At 43.5% G+C, this 19,208-nt stretch overlaps 1 protein-coding gene across 2 annotated transcripts in view; it reads left to right on the plus strand.

Annotated features, from left to right (window-relative positions):
• The window catches only part of mkln1 (muskelin 1, intracellular mediator containing kelch motifs), a 118,884-nt gene extending 100,657 nt beyond the window's left edge, over positions 1–18,227 (plus strand). For both annotated transcript variants that reach the window (XM_083660467.1, XM_083660468.1), the window contains exons 16-18: positions 3,259–3,361; positions 6,805–6,859; positions 17,254–18,227. In XM_083660467.1, coding sequence (XP_083516593.1) covers positions 3,259–3,361; positions 6,805–6,859; positions 17,254–17,375 — 280 coding nt within the window. In that variant the 3' untranslated portion in view covers positions 17,376–18,227. The remainder of the gene's footprint in view (positions 1–3,258; positions 3,362–6,804; positions 6,860–17,253) is intronic.
• The last annotated feature ends 981 nt before the right edge of the window (positions 18,228–19,208 follow it).

A 19,208-nucleotide genomic window follows, 5' to 3' on the forward strand; every position in this document is an offset into this window, starting at 1 on the left:
CCACTTAGTGGCTCGGTGGAATGGGTTGTAAACGTTCGGTGGCTCCAATAATTATATAAGAGATGTAAAAGGGTTAGATGCACATCCCACGGTCAAAAAAAAAAAAATCTTTTTTTTGACGTATTAATACGTCATTGGCAGTCAACCGTTGGATTATTTTTGACGTATTAATACGTCAATGGCAGTGAACGTGTTAACTTTAGCTAAAAATAATAACGTTACCTAACGTTAGCTAACACCAAATATCAATGATGACTTCTGCAAATAAAAATAGTTTTTGCTTTTGTTTTATATGTTCTTGAATCTTGATGGTAGAACTATCTTTAGACTAGTGAATAACGTTGATAACCTCAAACAAAGTTTTATTTTTATTTTTTTTATATATTCCCCCCCCCCCCCGATTTTTTATCCCATTTTTATCCCCCATTAGTGCTAACATAATTTCTTTATCCTGGTTGCTACTCCACCCTCTGCCGGTCTGGGGAGAGCCAAAACTGGCTCCATGCTTCCTCCGAGACATGGGCAGTTAGCCAGCCGCTTCTTTTCACCTGACAGGGGAAGCTTCACCGGTAGGACATAGCACGTGGGAGGTTCACACTATTCCAACCAGTTCCCCTCCCTCTGAACAGGCGCCCTTAACGACCAGAGGAGGAACCACATTAGCAACCAGGATATTGCATGTTTTTGGTGAAGGGGGTTCCTATATGAAGGAAACCCCCGGGAGGCACGGGGAGAACATGCAAACTCCACACAGAAAGGCCCTTTTGACGACCCCACCCGGGCGGTGGGCACTCGAGGACATGCGGACGGGCACGCATTCCTTCAGCGTTCACATCGTCCCAGGTGGGAATCGAACCCACGACCTTCGAGCTGTGAGGCGATAGTGCTTACCACTACACCACCGTACCTCCTTTTATATCCTCAAACAAAGTGTCTTAAAGTGTGTAATGTTAACATTAGTTAGAGAAAAAGCGAGCTCGCGCAAGTGCTGACACTGACTGCTTCACAGACTGACTGAGCTAATCTGAAAATGCTTGACTGAAAAAGGGCCGTTGCCTACCAACAAGGTCAAGATTAAAAGTCCATACTCTTAACAAAAACTAAAACTTCACTGAAAAGGGACATTGCACAACAGGGATTAGGACTAGACAGTCAGCTGAGTTCAAAGACAAGTTTCCTTTACTGTGTGCTGATGAAATTTAGTAGCCTAGGATTCAGTTTTAATTTCAAAGTTAATTTCATTGTTTGTTTTGAGTTGACCTTTAAATTCAGCTCAAGCAACTAACCTTGCTAGCTTTGCATAGTATACAGAATATTATTTTATGTTAGGCTATAGTGCAAAATTGTTTTTGGTTCATTATGAAAATGTGATGGGATGAACTGGACACCATATTCTCAGTAGCCTACCCTATTTAACTCATTCATGGCCAGTTTAGGACTGCCAATATTTAGCACAGGCCAAAGATTTTCATAATTGTTGGTCATCTTTCAAGACCCACAGTAAATTATCTATTAGCACCAAAGTGATTTGCAATACCTCAAAATGAAGATGTACGTCTCTGGGTTCACCAGGAAAAAAAAGTGAGCTTTTAGCATGTTCTGTACTCTACTTATATCCATTTATATACACCCTGTTTTCACCCAAAAGGTCTCTCTGAGAAAAGAAATTGCAGAAAAGGCAATTTTTGTAAAAGGGCACAATCTCAGGCAGAACTCACTCTCAATTCTTTTATTTTGAACTGTATTGACATCAGACATGTAAATATTATTCGTTAGGACACAAATGACAAAAAAAAAAAAGATATATATATATATATATATATATACACATGAAGTGCTTTTTTTTTACATTCAACAATACAGTTTACTCGGTGTGAGTGAGTGTACAGACAGACAGACAGACAGACACACCGACAGACAGACAGACAGACAGACAGACAGACACACACACACACACACACACACGATCCCCCTTTTAGATTTCTAACCCCACATAGGATAAGCAATAACCACGCTCTGTGGCGCTGGGATTGGCCAGGAGCAACACTGGAGGGCACGCAGCCCAGCGATTTCATGAACCAACTGAATAGCTCTTGAGAACAGACAGCGGGCTGCTGTGACTGCCTTCTGCCCGCTGCTGCCTAGCTGTTCCTGTGTTTATTTTGATTTGTTCTGGTACACCCGTCCTCGTCCATGTCTCCCTGTCATATCCTCCCTGCTAGTTGATCGTTCCCGTTTTCCCCTCGGCTATTCAACACGTCCTCACCGCCCTCGCAAACTGATCGATCATTTCCTCATTCCTCCGATGATCAAACACATCTCTTGATTACTTTCTCCCGTTTTCTCCCGGCTGGCACAGAGGAAGGCGACTCCAGCTCGTGCAGCGCGCCGAGCGTTTCAATGGCGTTTCTCCTGTCTGCACAAGGAAGCGTTACCCGTTTTCTGCTTTTCCTCTTGCTCAATTTCAAAACAACAGCTGCGGTATGTGTTTGTTCACGTGTTGTCTTATATGCTAGGGACCTGATACTATGTCAGAGGCTGGGGAAGTGTTTGAACTACGCCCTGCAGTAATAAAAACAAAAACACGTCAAACACGTCATTGGCCCTCTGGGCTATTCCTGATAACACGTCAAAGACGTCTTTGGCCCTGAATGAGTTAATGGGAAACCGCAAATCAGCAACTGTTGTTTACACACAAACATTGACTTTAATGACCTCAGAGATTACTTCTGTGTACTTATACTGTATATTATTCAACTCATCATGAGAAGACCTGTCATTCAAGCCTAATATGAAGGCTCTATGACGATTTTGAAAAAACTGCCTTTTAGAGCTCAAAATTGGCAGCCATCTTGGATTTGAAGGTAAAAAATAAGTCAAATCATTATATAAACACCAAATATGTATTCCTTGACCAGAATAAGCTCTGAAACCATGTATTGTGCATCATTGTAGGTCAAAGCATTAAAAAGTTCATTTCCACGGCAGACATTTTGGATTTTGGTCTCTCAAATATTTTCCCCGCCTTTTTAAAAAATACACCCGGGCTAAATTTGTTTATTAACCCTCCTAGATGACAAATCCATTGAGAAACGGACCTTCGCTCTCCACGGTCACGGAAGTGCCACAGATGACCCTACTAATTACTGAAGCTTGAGGATATGATTGCTGAACTCATGCTGCCATCTAGTGGTCAGTTGGTGGTACTGCAGCTCGCAGTGTGTTTGACGTTTGGCTGTGTGTGTTTGGGCTGGTCAGGTTTGAGGAGAAAGCCCAGTCGGAGCCACTCAGTGCCCTGAAGTACCTGCAGAACGACCTGTCTTTGACTGTGGACCACACCGACCCGGACGAGACCAAAGAGGTGCTTAGAGCAAGGCTACTGTAGCACAGGACTTCTCATAATTTCATTTTGATTTTTAGATGGTTTTCAGTTTTTATTTCAATTTAGTTCAGTTTTAGTTGGTTTACAATTTGGCTTTGGTTAGTTTTAACAGGTAGTATGTAATACAAACAATAAATCCTACATTCTTAAAAATGAATACATTTTTCACTCAAAATTATCTGCTTCCTCTCACCTACATCCCTATTTTTATTTGATTTCAGTTAGTTTTTCCAGCAGATAAGATAATCTTACCGCACAGACACATTGGAAATGGAAGCGACGCAGCATGTCATGGAAACATTGAGCAGGAGCCTGGCCATTCACATCAGAATCGCTCTGTTTTGCTCCACGCCTCACTCTGTTCTGCTCCGCGCCAGTCACTGTTAACAAGGACGCCAAAATGAAACTGCCTATGCGTAATTGTTTTGTTATTATTTTTTCATTTTCCATTAACGTTTATTTAACCAGGAATATTCCCAATGAGATTCAGAATCTTTTTTACAAGGGAGTCCTGGACAGCAGCATAACAAGTTTCACATAAGCATAAAACATTTCACATAAAAGTACAAACCGACACAAGACAGCAAATTATAGCAGTGTTCAGTTAACGCATGTGCATTCAGTGGTCAAATAGTCCTTAATCCTGTTTTTACCACGTGCACAGCGCGCGCATGGTCAAGAGAAGGCTTTTTGGGGTGAGTCATACATTCATTCATTCAGGAACGGAAAATGGATAGGATGTCATCAGGGATGATGTCATCAGTCATGTCATCAGTGATGATATCATCAATCGATTGAGTGAAAATTGTTGACTTCCTCAGTTGCTCTAAATCAGCCTTTGTTACGCCATTGCTGAAGCAGGTCCTATGGCACGAGATGCAGGGGTACAGAGCTCCCCATGCAATGTTAGCCTTGAAGGCTGAGATGGCATGAAACAGTGTAAGATTTTTCTTTGCTTCACCTCTCTTGATTATAGTGACAGTTTGATAATGTGTCGTCTTCTTTTTTGCTAATGTGTCATTGTGGTGTATGCACTTGGTCGTGGGCCCAATTTGCCCTTCTTATAATCCATGCTTATAAAATAATCTAGTTTAAGGTGACACTAGCTCACACCAAGATGAGGGTGCAAAAACATTAAAAGCACTTTCAACAAAGACGGTGCGGGTTCGACGACTGACGTACATAATTTGTCCGTGAGACTGAAGGTTGCAGCTACTTACTGATAGCTTTAGGAGTCTGTAGAGAACATAAATAAGAAGGCAATTCATGTAACATGGCCTTATAAAGAAAAATGTACCTGTGTTACATTCTGCGGTTGTATAAGGAAGACAGACTCAACGTTCTCATACAAACTGCAATGATGTGTGCGGAAACCCGAATCAGAGACAAATCACAATACAGCATGGTACACTGAATCTGACATTTTCAAAGAAGATGAATTTGCATCCATATATACCGGTAATTGATTGGATTTATATAGCGCCTTTCTAGACACTTAAATCGCTTCACATATCAGGGTCCGTGCTTGCTGTCCTCGCCATGCCCCGCGCCCTTCCAACGCCCCTGCCCATGCAGCCCCAATCGGCAATGTGTAGCTAGGACGTCTCTAGGTGGATGCAAGGGTGTAGTAACTGGTTGCTAGGGTGTTTCCGACTGGTCGCTACGGGGTTTGGAGATGGTTGTGAGGGTGGACTAAGTAGTTTTGGGCGGGTCTATGTGAGTAGAAGCGGGAGGAGCCAAGGAATCCAGGGGCAAAATAATTTTGATTGTAGACGCTACAGTTGAAAGGTTATAGACCAAAATGTAAAGAGGGCTGTTGTAGCGCTACCATCAGGTCAATAGGTGTAATTTCTTAGATCACAGCAATGAATGAAAGTGGGGCGAGCCAAGGAAACCAGGGAAAAATGTATTTTGATTGTAGAAGCTACGGTTCAAAAGTTATGGACAAAAACATAAAGATGGATGTTATAGCGCCACTGTCGGGTCAATCATTGAATTTTTTTAGGCCAGAGTAGAATTTGGGAACAGTCACTCTTATGGTTTGTGAGCTACAGGTACTTAATGTTGCTACAACGCCCCCTATAGGCGAAATGACAAAAACAAAATCCCCTCAGAGTACATCCCTACACACCTGTACCAAGTTTGGTTAGGATCTGATAATGTGTTCTGGGGAGTTATGGCAATTTTTGTGAAATAGGCCCCACCCACAGAAGTTTGGAAGTGGATTATATCGCAACAGTGCAGTCTTTTCAAAAACCACGAAATCACTTTTGTGCAGGACAGTCCACACATGATGTGTGCTTTGGTTTGGTCAAGTTTGGTGGAAAATCTACTCAAACGGAAATGGTCGTGGCATCAGTAGATGCGGAAGGACCCAAGGAATCCCGGGAATCCAGAATTTTGATTGTGGACCCTACGGTTCAAAAGTTACGGACCAAAACGTAAAGAGGGCTGTTATAGAACCACCATCAGGTCAGTTGGTGTAATTATTTCGTGGATAGTAAAAGGCCCATCTGTGAACCTCCCTACCAAGGTTGGTAGCTGTACCTCGTATGGTTTCTGAGATACAGCTAATTTAATGCAAGATTTTTTGAAACCCTATTCAAGTGAATGGGAAAATAACTTGCACTTAATCGCGAATATTGACGAAACCGCGCCAAACGTTTGTGTGGACAGAATAAAAATAAGTATGGCGGATTTGATAGAATGTGCCTTGCTTTCAGCAAGCACAATAATTATTGCTATACATTATAAATAAAATAGGTCCTAATATGGACCCTTGTGGGGCACCATTTTGTATATTCAAAAAGCTAGACAATAACCCATCAACTTAGACACTTTGTGTTCTACCGCTCAAATAGTTTTCAAACACCTCTCTCTCTCTCTGTGTGTGTGTGGGGGGGGCGTACTGTATATGAATGGCTGGGAGCAAGACAAGAGGTTAAAAAAAGACATGTAGGTGGGAAGAGACTGAGAGAGGCCAAGAAAGACAGGAAGGGAGGTAAAATGTAAAGACAAGAGGAATACAGAGATTTTGAGTTAGAATTTTTAAGAGGGGTTGAAAGAAGAAGAGAGGCAGAGATGGAGAGAGTTAACCCATGAGTGGGGGGAGGTAAAAAGAGTTTGAGTGGAAGAGAGAGGAGAGGTTAATATAGAGTTAATATAGACATATATGTTAATATAGACTGTTATAGGTAGTAGTAGTAGTAGTAGTTTATTTGACACAATGTAAAATCCACATAAAAAAGCTTCAAATGAAGACAGTTTACATACATTAACACATCTGCCGAGGATTAAGTACACAATAAAGCCAAAGGCTTATTTCCATTGTGATCCTCCGCTCAAATAGAGAGGTTAATATAGAAGACTGTTTTGCGGTGTTGAATGGTAAAGTGACCCAGGATATTTGTGTTGTGCTTCAGTTCCAGCTCCTGCCCTCTGCACTCTTCAAGTCCAGCTCCGACTTCATCCCTCTGGGTAAGAGCCTGCTCCCAAAAACACTACCCCTACATTCAGTGAAAAAGAATACCTAAACTTCAGCCCTCAGTACTGTATCTGTAAAATACAGAGGATCTGGCGTGCCAAAGTCCTGTCATTTTGTAAATCGAGGACTGCCTGAATCCTGCTGTCCTTGGCAAAATATCATCATTTGCTTGGATTTTGTGCTGTCAATTATTTTCTAAGTGCAGGAGTCACTCTTGTCAAATGGCGCATACAGTACCTCAGTCTCGAACAAAGCTTTTAAGATAATATAAGATCAGCTTTACTGATGTCTGAGGGGGAAATTGGGTCATTGCCATCCATCCATCGTCCATCTGCTGGGTCGGGTTGCAGAGGTAGTAGTTCCAGCAGGGGACCCCAAACTTCCCTTTCCCTGGCCACTAGTGATGCATGCGTCAGGGTTTTTTAAGGCCCGCACAAACCCAACTCGTCATTAGAGCCAGTCCGACCCGCCTGCCCCATTAAAATATGTGAATAAGCCCAACCCAACCCAACCCAGGGCCCGCAAACGGCCAATTTAATGTAATATGTCTCCGGATTCAGGATGAGCGCCACAGAGCTCTCCAAGGTGTCCCAACTCTGTCTCTCTCCCCCCTCTTTCTCTTTCTCTCTCTCACACAGACACACACACGTGCATGACAGTTTTACTGCTCTGCGTTGCGCGGCTGCTTCATGTCATTGGGAGTTATTTCTGCTTCGTCGGCATTAGAAACTCAAAATAGTTATCGGTCTTCAATTAATCCAAGGTCTTCAAAAGGAGGTAGCAGGTAGGCTACAGAAACAGTTCTTACACTTGGTTCACAACACAAGCATCTCAGAAGCAGCACTGAAGCAGCGCTTCATGGAAGCTTCCAGCAGGAGCCTTGCCATTCACAACAGAATCACTGTTTTGTCAGCAGCGTTGCCACAGAAAATGCTTTTACACAGAACCAAGCAGCCCCGCCATATTTCCGCCCTGGAGTGTGCTTATAGATGGCATCCACCCTCCCGGATTGAAATGAGGCGTGAACCATGGGTGCTGAGTTTCCGTCATTATAATTAATCAAAGTCCGACAAATTAAAATTATGCTGTTCACCAAGTCCGGTAAAAATAATTAGGGATGCACCGATCCACATTTTTTCACTTCCGATCCGATTCTGATACCTGAATTTGGATATCTGCCGATACCGATATTATGCCGATACCAATATTTTTCCATACAGTATAGGCAAAGGCCAATTAAAGATTCTTTTTTTAAATATACCTTGCAAAAAGCAGACAAAATTAAGAAAATATACAAGGCAAAGAAGGATACTATTATACATGGGCAAATTACGGCCAGCCTGGAATTTACCTGTGCGGCCCGCGCTGGAATTGCAAAAAAAATAAAAAAATCTATTCCGATCCGATCCGTGAATTAGTGCCAATATCGGCACCCAATACCGATATTGGATCGGATCGGCCCCATCCCTAAAAATAATCCCATATCAGCATAATTTGACTATTTTGCAAGTTACTGAACAGTACAAGTACAAACTAATTTCAGGGTTCGTATGGTCATGAGAAACCTGGGAAAAATCATGGAAATTTAAAATATAATTTGTTTTATAAATATTTTCATGTCGTTCATTTCCGCTGAGTTTACAATAATTCATATGCTAAGAAATAATGTTCACAAGCATGCACATGCTCACTCTATATATATATATATATATATATATATATATATATACCGTAAATTCCGGACTATAAGGCGCACTGGTGTATAAGCCGCACCTTCAAAGTTGACTATTTTTTTCTTATATAAGCCGCACCGGACTATAAGCCGCGGGTGTTTTAATGGTATTTTTTTTTATTTTTTTTTATTTTTTTATTGTGTTTTAATGTTTAATTACCATATGTAATGCTCCCATTTATTAACATTTCAACAAAACAACATAACACAACACCACCTGTGTTGTTATTTACAGTGCACACAGTGTCATACAGTGTCATACAGTGTCATACAGTGTCATACAGTGTCATACAGTGTGGTGAAAAGAGGGCAAGAGAGGAAATTAAAACAGAAGTGGATTTATAGTTAGAAAGAGTGCTAAAAAAGAGATTTTTTTTTTTTTTTTTTTTGAAAAAAATCCATAGATAAGCCGCAGGGGCCAAAAAAGGCCAAAAAACGGGAAAAAAGGTGCGGCTTATAGTCCGGAATTTACGGTATATATATATATATGTATTGGTTCACTATTATTTCGGCTATACAGTAGGGTTGGTCGATGGGACGAATATATATGGGCTATCTGCGATTTGAGTCCACCGTCGGTTGCCTTTGTTGGGTGATCTTTCACGTGATTGTTATCATTTTAATTAGCTAGTTTAATGGTGAGAGAGAGACCGACAGACGGAGAGAGAGCTCTCAGCTCTGTCTGTCTGACATGCGGCTCGGCATACACACACGCACACACACACACCACAGCGTTGAGTGAGAGAGGGGGAAACGGAGCTCACCTGGGAATACGAGGCAGGATGACAGCAGATTAAGAGCAATGCCTCGCATTTAAAATAACTTTGCGCCATGAGTTCCACTCTATCTGCCTGTCTGTCTCTCTACCCGCATGTTTGTTTAGTGTGTGTGTGTGTGTGTGTGTGTGTGTGTGTGTGTGTGTTGTAAAGAGGTTTCATTTGCGTTCGGGTCATCTTCATCCCCCTTCATTGTAACGAGCAGAGCGTGTGTTTAGGCTATTTTAATTTTTTCAACTATCGTCCCGGGCTCCGTCCCCAAATTAATTTTCATCGTCCCTGACGCACCTATTGGTTTTTTTTACACTTTAATTTTTTTATTTTTATGCAGACATGTAACAGGTGGAGTCTAGGACCTTACAATTCACTCATTGAAAAAAAAAAAACAGAATAGAAAATGAAAAATTAAAGGGTTAAAATTAAGATGCAGGAGCGGTTCACAATAATAACAAAGTTCTAATAAACAGAGACAAGACCAAGATAGGGGATGACTGTTAACTTATTAGACATCTAGGTTGTAGTAATATTCCCATTTTTCCCAATATCTATCCCCCTTCTCTTTTTGGAGTCGGAGAGAGAAGGTCATCTTTTCCATTGAGCGGATAGACTTAACTCATTCATGGCCAGTTTAGGACTGCCAATATTTAGCACAGGCCAAAGATTTTCATAATTGTTGGTCATCTTTCAAGACCCACAGTAAATTATCTATTAGCACCAAAGTGATTTGCAATACCTCAAAATGAAGATGTACGTCTCTGGGTTCAACAGGAGAAAAAAAAGTGAGCTTTTAGCATGTTCTGTACTCTACTTATAGCCATTTATATACACCCTGTTTTCACCAAAAAGGTCTCTCTGAGAAGAGAAACAGCAGAAAAGGCCATTTTTGTAAAAGACACAATCTCAGGCAGAACTCGCTCTCAATTCTTTTATTTTGAACTGTATTGACATCAGACATGTACATATTATTCGTTATGACACAAATGACAAAAAAAAAATATATATATATATATATATATATATACTGTACATGAAGTGCTTTTTTTACATTCAACAATACAGTTTACTCAGTGTGAGTGAGTGTGCAGACAGACACACAGACAGACAGACAGACAGACAGACAGACACACAGACACACAGACACACAGACACACACACAGACACACACACACACACACACACACACAGAGAGAGAGAGTTCTGTCCACAGCTGCTGCTGGATCGCGCCTCCTTCCCAGGGAACACTATTGATCGCCCCGCAAATTAGCATAGGAGGGGAACACCAAAATGGTCTGAGATCAGCGTCTAGCCTCCTCTGCCTCTGCATCGTTTTCCTCCTCTCGTTCGGGCTGGGACGAATGCTGCGACACAGGAACGGGTCCGGCTTGGCTTTGGGACCAGGCGCTGGAACCGGATCGATCATGTTCGTCACGGGTTTGACTACCGCGAACATCGGTGCATACCGCGTTTCTCCTCTCTGCACAAGGAAGCGCGTTTCTCTGTTTTCTGTTTTTCCTCCTGCTCATTTCAAAACAACAGCTGCGGTATGTGTTTGTTCACGTGTTGTCGGCTTGTCTTTGAGGGCAGGGACCTGATACCATGTCACAGGCTGGGGAAGTCTTTGAACTACGCGCTGCACTAATAAAAACAAAAACACGTCAAACACGTCATTGGCGGGGAGGGCTATTCCTGATAACACGTCAAAGACGTCTTTGGCGGTGAATGAGTTAACTGTATTGATAAAGAGGGCAATGGTGGGGGGATTCTTCTGTAGCCACCATTTGGTAATTGATTTCTTGCTTGCGGCTATAAGTATCTTCAAAAGATATGTGTCACTTCTGCCGAGTCCAGCAGGTAGGATTCCGAGATATAGAGATGCAAAAGAAAAGTCCTGCGTGCACCTATTGTGAGAGAGATTATATCCGAGGAGTCTATTTAACGCACAACAGGTGAGACAGACTGCAGGTATGCTTTGGTTGTCTTATTTCTGATAGAACTTAAATCTGGAGGTGGTTTTCCCTCAGTCCTCCTGTTTATTTTTTATGAATTAGCTGAGATTCCCGTCTTCCCGAGGTGTACCCTTTTAAACAGACGTCGCTTTGGCGCTGATACTACCTCCATTGGCGGAATGAAAGGCGTAACAAAATGACTCGCCATTCCATCCCAGTGATTTTTACACAGGAGGCGAGGCGTAAAAATCCCACAACAATCACGGCTTTCACAGGCTGTGTACAAGGGGCTATTGACTTCATGCCTGGCTGCTCGCGTGCAGTGCGCTGCATGCTAAAAAAATAGACCAGAAGCTGAAACTATCGCTGCAGCACACGTGCAGCGTGGCTTCAGCATGGCGTGGCGTGTGGCTGGTGTGATTGGTCTCGCCTGTTAACAAGGACGCTGAAATGAAACTGCCTCTGCGCTGCATTGCTTCAGCGTTGGTTCAGTGTTGCTTCAGTGTAGGATTGGCGTATGGTGCGTTCGGCAGCTTATTCTTTCCCATCTCTTTTAATTACCTCATGCGCTCTCAATTGGTCACATCACAGTAAAGTTGACAAATAGATCAGTCCATAAACAGAAAATCTGCAGTGGGTTTTGTTTATGGACACTTCAAATAATAATTACAGCGAATAATCCTTCCAAAATGTTTGTTTTGAGGGCACATAGGCTACCTCATTTGAAGTGTTTCTTTACTCCACCATGTAGTCTGGTAGAGAGTGCAGCAGGTGCAGTCGGCTTATGACTCGTCTGTCTGTACACGTGTGTGTGGGAGAGAGAGAGTTCACGTCTTTAATAAAGGGTTAGTCTGCTTTTTTCACTGCTGTAAGTTATTTCATAATGTTGCTTTGTCACGTTCTGAGCCTGCCCAGCCCGCACCCACCATATATTCCTAATTTGCCAACCCAGACCGCCTGCGGGGCGGGACGGGCTGACCCGCGGGACCTAGCGGCTTCTGGGTAGCCCGCGCATCACTACTGGCCACATTAGCCAGCTCTGACTGGGGAATCCCGAGGCTTTCCCAGGCCAGCGTGGAGATATAATATCTCCACCTAGCCCTCGGTCTGCCCCGTGGTCTCCTCCCAGCTGGATGTGCCTGGAACACCTCCCTAGGGAGGTGCCCAGGTGGCATCCTTACTAGATGCCTGAACCACCTCAACTGGCTCCTTTCTACACCAAGGAGCATCTCCTAAGGGAGATGCGAGCCACCCTCCTGAGAAAACCCATTTTGGTCGCTTGTTTCCGCGATCTTGTTCTTTCGGTCATGATCCATCCTTCACGGCCATAGATGAAAGTAAGAACGAAGATTGACCAGTAGATCGAATTAATGAATGAATTTTATTTGACAAGAATATTAAAATACATAATGAACAGAAGCCCTTAGCCCTTGTTCACACAGGACGCCGAACGTAAGTAGAACTGAAGCTTGAAGCAGGCGCAAGCTGAACGGACGCGCAACCGTTCACACAAGAAGCCTTCTGTTTTCCTCTCAGCGCCTACTCAGCGCGCCTTGAACCCGCCCACAACTCCCATTGACTTCATGCCTGGCTTGACACGTCATGCTTGGAAAATAGGCGTGAATCCTGAACGATCGCTTGAGCAAGGCGTGAGCGTCGCTTCGGCGAGGCTTCAGCGTGACAAGCGTGGGTGGTGTGAACGGCCTCGCCTGTTAACAAGGACGCCTACATGAAACTTGTGGGTTCAGCGTAGGTCGAGCTTAGGTTGAGCGTTGCTTCGGCGTCCTGTGTGAACGGGGGCTTAGGCCACACCACAGCCATACACATGTATAAAATGGGCGAGCAATTTACACACAATAAAGTCCAGGAGACTTATTTCCATTGTGGTCCTCGTTTAAAAAAGAAATCTAGGAAAATCTAAATTCCGGAAAGCGGTCATTGTTAAGCTGGTTGAATAGTAAAATGAGATATAACCATTTTAAGCTCCCGGCAGCCACATCTTGAAAATGACCCCTTTCCGGAATTTTCATTTTGATAGACTTTTAGTATGTTATTTACCATGCCAAATAGTACCAGAATCCATTGAAAAAACGTTTGTATCAATTTGTTCAGGGTTAGGTGCTCTCTTTTTTCATATATTGACTGCAAATTTACATATTTAAACATAACATTTAAGAAAACTTGCCATACAAAAAAATATTGTCTTGATAATCCTAATATCCGTGGCCAAAAAGTATGTTAAACAGGACTGCCTTGGTGCTGTCTGCTGCCCATCAGGACACGTGCTGGGGTGTATATAACGTTATGGTTACGTCATTTCCAATTTTCAGAGTTTAATGTTACAGAGCAGCACATTGTTGGGTCTCGGTCTAAAATACTCCCACACTTTAGATGAGGACACCTTGGACACCTTGGATGAGGTCTTGTAGCTTGTCCTGTCACTTGGGAATAACAATCCATGCTTTGACGAGCGCAGCCATCTTCACTACATAGTCTGGCTTCCGCTAGCGAGAACAACAATACAACTTCCGGTTGCACTTTTTCCAAAATAAAAACCATTCTATACAAGTCTAAACCACACAGAAGCCATTAAAAGGTTTTATTTTGAAATCTGATATTGGAACGGAGTTATCTAGTGTATTAATTATCTTTGCTTCACTTAATTTCGACGCATCGACACACGTTATGCAAATCGACGCATTTACGTAGTCGACGTCATCGACTTGATCGACGAATCGGGGCAGCCCTAACCGACAGGCCCGAAGGACAGCAGCCTCAACCGTGAGAGAGGCAAAGCAGCGGGTGTGGGAGGAGTTCGCAGAAGCCAGAAGGACCTTCGTTCGGCACCAAAGTGCTTCTGGAAAACCATCCAGCACCTCAGGAGGGGGAAATGGTGTTCCATCCAAGCTGTATAGTAACACTGTTGATCTCAACTGAGGAGGTAATCAGGCAGTTGAAGGAACACTTTTGGCTCAATCCCACCACACTTAACAGCCCTGCACAGCTCGTCCCCACTCGGCTCCACTCGTCTCTACTCGATGGATGTTTTGCTTCGACCGGCGCTCGATCGGCCCCCACCCACCCCCGCCCACAGCTGGTCGTCTAAAAATAGCGACCGCATATCTGTCCTTCGGCTATAACATAACGTTACAATTAAATCCATCCACAGAACTTTTAAACTGTTTATGAAATACTGGTGCCTCTAAATGACCTACAGTGTACATGGGCAAATGTGACAATCGGCCAAGAGAATGATATCACAGGCATGCTGCGCTGTGCGGGGACGGGAGAGGCGCAACAGAGTGAAGCCTCTACCCCGCAGCCTCTCACCAGGCAAGACCGGGGCTTCCAAACACCCGCTGCGGCCTAGCGGAGCGCTGCAGCCTCCACTCAGCTACAGAGCTCCCTGAGCGAGCAGCGGACTTTTTTCTCAGACAATTGAACACCCGCCACGATTTTATTTCACCGGAGGTGAAGGCAGCGACACAAAATACTGATGGAAATATACATAACAGAAGATAAGGTAAGACCACTAAACTGGTATGCAGCCGCCAGCATTGCATTGACAGTCAGTAGACAGAGTAAACACGATTCTCTCTGACCAATCAGTAGCCATCAGAGTTTTACGTCACCATTTGGGACCTACTCGCCAGCCCGAAGTACCCCGACGAGGCAGGGACCAAAAGTAGCACGACTCGGCCACAAAACAAACCGAGCTGGGCCGGTTTTTGATGGTGGGATGAGACCAAAAGTCGAGTCGAGCGGAGCGGGACCGCGCTACTAGCTGCTGTGGAATTGGGCCAAAAGGAACTCCTGAACCCGACTAACCCACCCTCTGTGGTGAGACAGAGCTGGAGGATGATGGGGGATCAACATCAATTTCCCTGGAGGAAGTCACTGAGGTAGTCAAACGACTCCGTAGTGGCAAAGCCGTGGAGATTGATGGGATCTATCCAGAAATGCTGAAGGCTCTGGGTGTTGAGGGGCTGTCATGCATGACGCATCTCATGGATGACACTGATCAACATTGCGTGGAAGTCTGGGGCAGTGCCAGATTCAGATTCAGATTCATTTATTTAAAGAATGGGACATTGCACATTAATGAACAGTACAGCCGTACAGTAAATATGCCAGGTTATAGCCCAAGGGCTAGTTTCCACCTGTAGTCCCATGGCAGGTTGATGTAATCTTGAAAAGAAAAAAATTAATAGTACAAAAAATGAATAGTACAAAAGGTTAGTAAAACATAAGGTGAGTAAAACACACAGAGCATGCAGCAAAACATGACAGACAATATGTTAAAAATGATCACATTGCTGGTTTGATCTGAGCCATAGTTTCAACTGGCCTTTAAAGGTGGCGAGACTAGGGCATTCTCTAATAAAGGGAGGTAGATTATTCCAGAGGGTGCTTCCCATGAAGGATAAGGTCCTCTGACTAAAGCAAGTTTTTCTAAATGGGACCTCACAGACCTTTTTCGTGATGGCCCGAGTGACACGAGTCGAGTTGGCGGTCGAACGATATTTAATGAAGTCAGCAAGAGGAGGCGGCGCCAGTCCATGTAGAATTTGTATATAAGACAGGCAGAAGTGAAATTTCTAAAGTTCTCAAAACTTAGCATGTCATATTTACGTATGACATGACAGTGGTGATGAGAAAGGGTTTTTTTATCTAGTATTTTCAGGGCTTTTTTATAAAGTAGTTCGGCTGGTTTGAGAGTGGTTACTCCTGTCAAAGACCAGCTAGTTATACAATAATTCAGATGCGAAAGGATCATCGAGTGTAAAAATAAAAACGCAGCATCTGTGGACAGACAGCTCCTTATTTGTCTGAAATTATACAGGTGGAATTACATTTTTTGGGAAATCATTTTAATATGGTTGCTGAACGTTAGGTTGGAGTCCAACATCACACCTAAGTATTTAAACTCATTAACCACAGATAATTCCTCTGACCCCAAGAAAACATTGGAGCGCGGAGGTGCAATGTTTCTTTTAGAAAAGAACATACAAACTGTTTTTTTTGCATTCAGCACGAGACAAGATTTAGTTAGCCACGCCTGGATATGAGAAAGAGCCAAAGATAAGACACGTGCCGCCTCCCCCGGGTCTTTAGCCCTTGTGAAGATGACTGTGTCATCAGCATAAAGCTGAACATCTACATTAAAACAGAAATCAGGAAGATCATTAATGTACAAAGAAAAGAAAATTGGCCCCAAAATTGACCCTTGAGGGACCCCTACTGGACAGCTCAGGTCCAAAGGAGTGGCAGACCGGGGTGGTGGTTTCCCTGTTCAAAAAGGGGGACCAGAGGATGTGTGCCAACTACAGAGGCCAAAACAAGTTCCTATATGTTACACAACATAATGGTGAATAAATGATATCTGATTCTGATTCTGATTCTGATCCTGTTTGTGATACTCATGGACAGGATTTAGGCTGGAGAGCAAAGAGTAAAAAAGTAACATCAAAGATCAAAAATAGCTTTAGGTGATGTACTTTGCATTCCTGGGCTTTTTCTCTTTTTTATGTATCTTTTCTTATAACTGCCCAGATGTTAACGTTGTCACGTCACATACGTAGCAGAAAATGTTTCAGCACTTTAAAACAACAATGGTACAGGGGAAAATAAAATGTCTCCACTGACAGCAGCCTCAATAGACCAGAATGCAATGCAGCCTCAAGACAGGCTGTGTTTTGAGTAAAGAGCCTGTTTCACACTATTTTCCAAATGAAAATAAAAATGCTCTTATGATGCTCTCACTATCGTTATCGTTCTCTCCGCCTACATGTAGTGCATGCAACATGTTCAATTATGTTCTCTGAGGATTGTTGTGAAATCACTAACTCAATCAAAATTAATTCAATTTGCTTCATTGGCATGAACGTCATAATCGGTATTTGTACTAATATTATAATATTTCTCTCTCTCAGGTTTCTCAGACGTGGACCAGACGTACGCCCAGCGGACACAGCTCTTTGACACGCTCGTCAACTTCTTCCCGGACAGCATGACGCCACCAAAGGGCAACCTGGTGGACCTCATCACCCTGTAGCCACGCCCACCCCCCTGCTGCCACCCTTCCAGCTAACTCAACACCCGGCCACACGCCCGATGGGGCTCTCCGGTTGGACGCAAGAGAGGGAGAGAGAGGCGAGTTATTTTTCTATACCTGAACCCTGCTCATGGGATTAGATTGGTGTGAAACAAGAAGAGAATGCGGGCTGTAAACGGTAAACACACAGGTTCGGGGCTGTGGATGGTCGGACGGCGTGACTGAACAACACTGTGTTATTTGGATTTGAGCGGAACTCCACGGCAACCTGAGGCGGTGTGGTTTTTGTTTTTTCTCCTTCAAGGCCTTTTTTTCTTTATTTTTTTTCTTTTGAGGATTTCCTGGAGCGCGCAACGAACCTCTGAACTCTGCCAAACATTGCTTTTGTTGTTCAGTTTTGACTTGATTTTCCCAGAAGGTTTAAAGAGGATTTGCACGCAGTGTTTGCCAGCATTTGTCGCTTAATGTCTGTATGATTTTTCTTTTTATAATGATATTTTTTTGTCTTGGATTTGCACTTCATACCCACACACGAAACATCAAACATGCACACACCTTCCACCACTGGCACAGCCATTCATCCACAAGTTTTGGGGATGTTGTATTCAGTGTAACTACACCCAAACACAAATGTTTGGTGAAGCCTGACAACTAATGGTGAAAAATAGGGTACTGAATTGGCCTTCTCTTATTGGCTGGTCATTCTCCTGTGATGTCACCCTCTATAGAGCAGTGGTTCTCAAACTGGGCGTCGGGACCCCCCGGCGGTCACAAGATTATTTTGGGGGTCACGCCACGGCATAATTGTCATGCTCACTGGGAAGTCATCGCCTCCAGCGCAGATCGTGGCACAGTGACAGGTTGCAGGCTAGCTAGCTAACTACTGCGGTTGGGTTGGGCAGTGGCGGGAGGGTCGCAAACCCCAGCCTAAAGTTTTTTTGTGGGGGTCACAGCTCAAAAAGGTTGAGAACCAATGCTTTAGAGTAGAAGAGGTGGTGACACCACAGAGGAAAGAGACCAGCCAATAAGAGAAGGCCAGTTCAGTACCCTATTTTTCCACCATTAGGTGTCAGGCTTCACCAAACATTTGGATTTGGGTTCAAACAGATCAGTGGTTCCCAAAGAGAGGTTTGGAGACCCCCGGTGGTCCTTTAAGTCGGTGGTTCTCAAAGTGGGGTCCGGGGACACCCAGGTGTCCTTGAGGGGTTCCAGGGGGTCCCCAGCAAAAAGGGGGATAACTTATTTTCACTATAATAGCATCCATAAGTAACACAATGACAGATTGTATGAATAATTGTTGTCATAGGTTTCATACACTTTCTGTAATAAAACATCTAAAGGCAAAAGTCTGGCAAAAGACCCTGGCTGGGACAGAATCGTATTAACTGGGAGTCCGTGGTCTAATTTGTGTCCGTTTAGGGGTCCTTCACGTGAAAAGGTCTGAGAAGCACTGCTTTAAGTGGACTAGTTTGATTTCACTGTTATTTCATTCATTTCAAGGTAGGATCATGTGAGAATGATGCAGGGATCCTTTCTCACCGAGAGGTTTAACTCTCCCAACTACAAGATTACCAAATCATCCAACAACAAAAATCCTCACAAATGGGCATCCCGAGCCCGGCTTATTGTCTATTTATTTGGGGGTTGTTGACCTGAAACCCGCTTGCTTTGCTCCATAACACACACCCATAACACAATTTACTAGTGTTGTAGAACAATAGAGGAATGATCCTGAGACAAAATGTTAGATGCAGTGTATATGTATATTAGGGCTGTGCCGATTCACTTATCTCCCGATTCGATACTATCACGATACTTTGGTGCCGATTCGAT

The sequence above is a fragment of the Poromitra crassiceps genome, assembly GCF_964638095.1.
Source record: "Poromitra crassiceps genome assembly, chromosome: 2".
NCBI lineage: Eukaryota > Metazoa > Chordata > Actinopteri > Beryciformes > Melamphaidae > Poromitra > Poromitra crassiceps.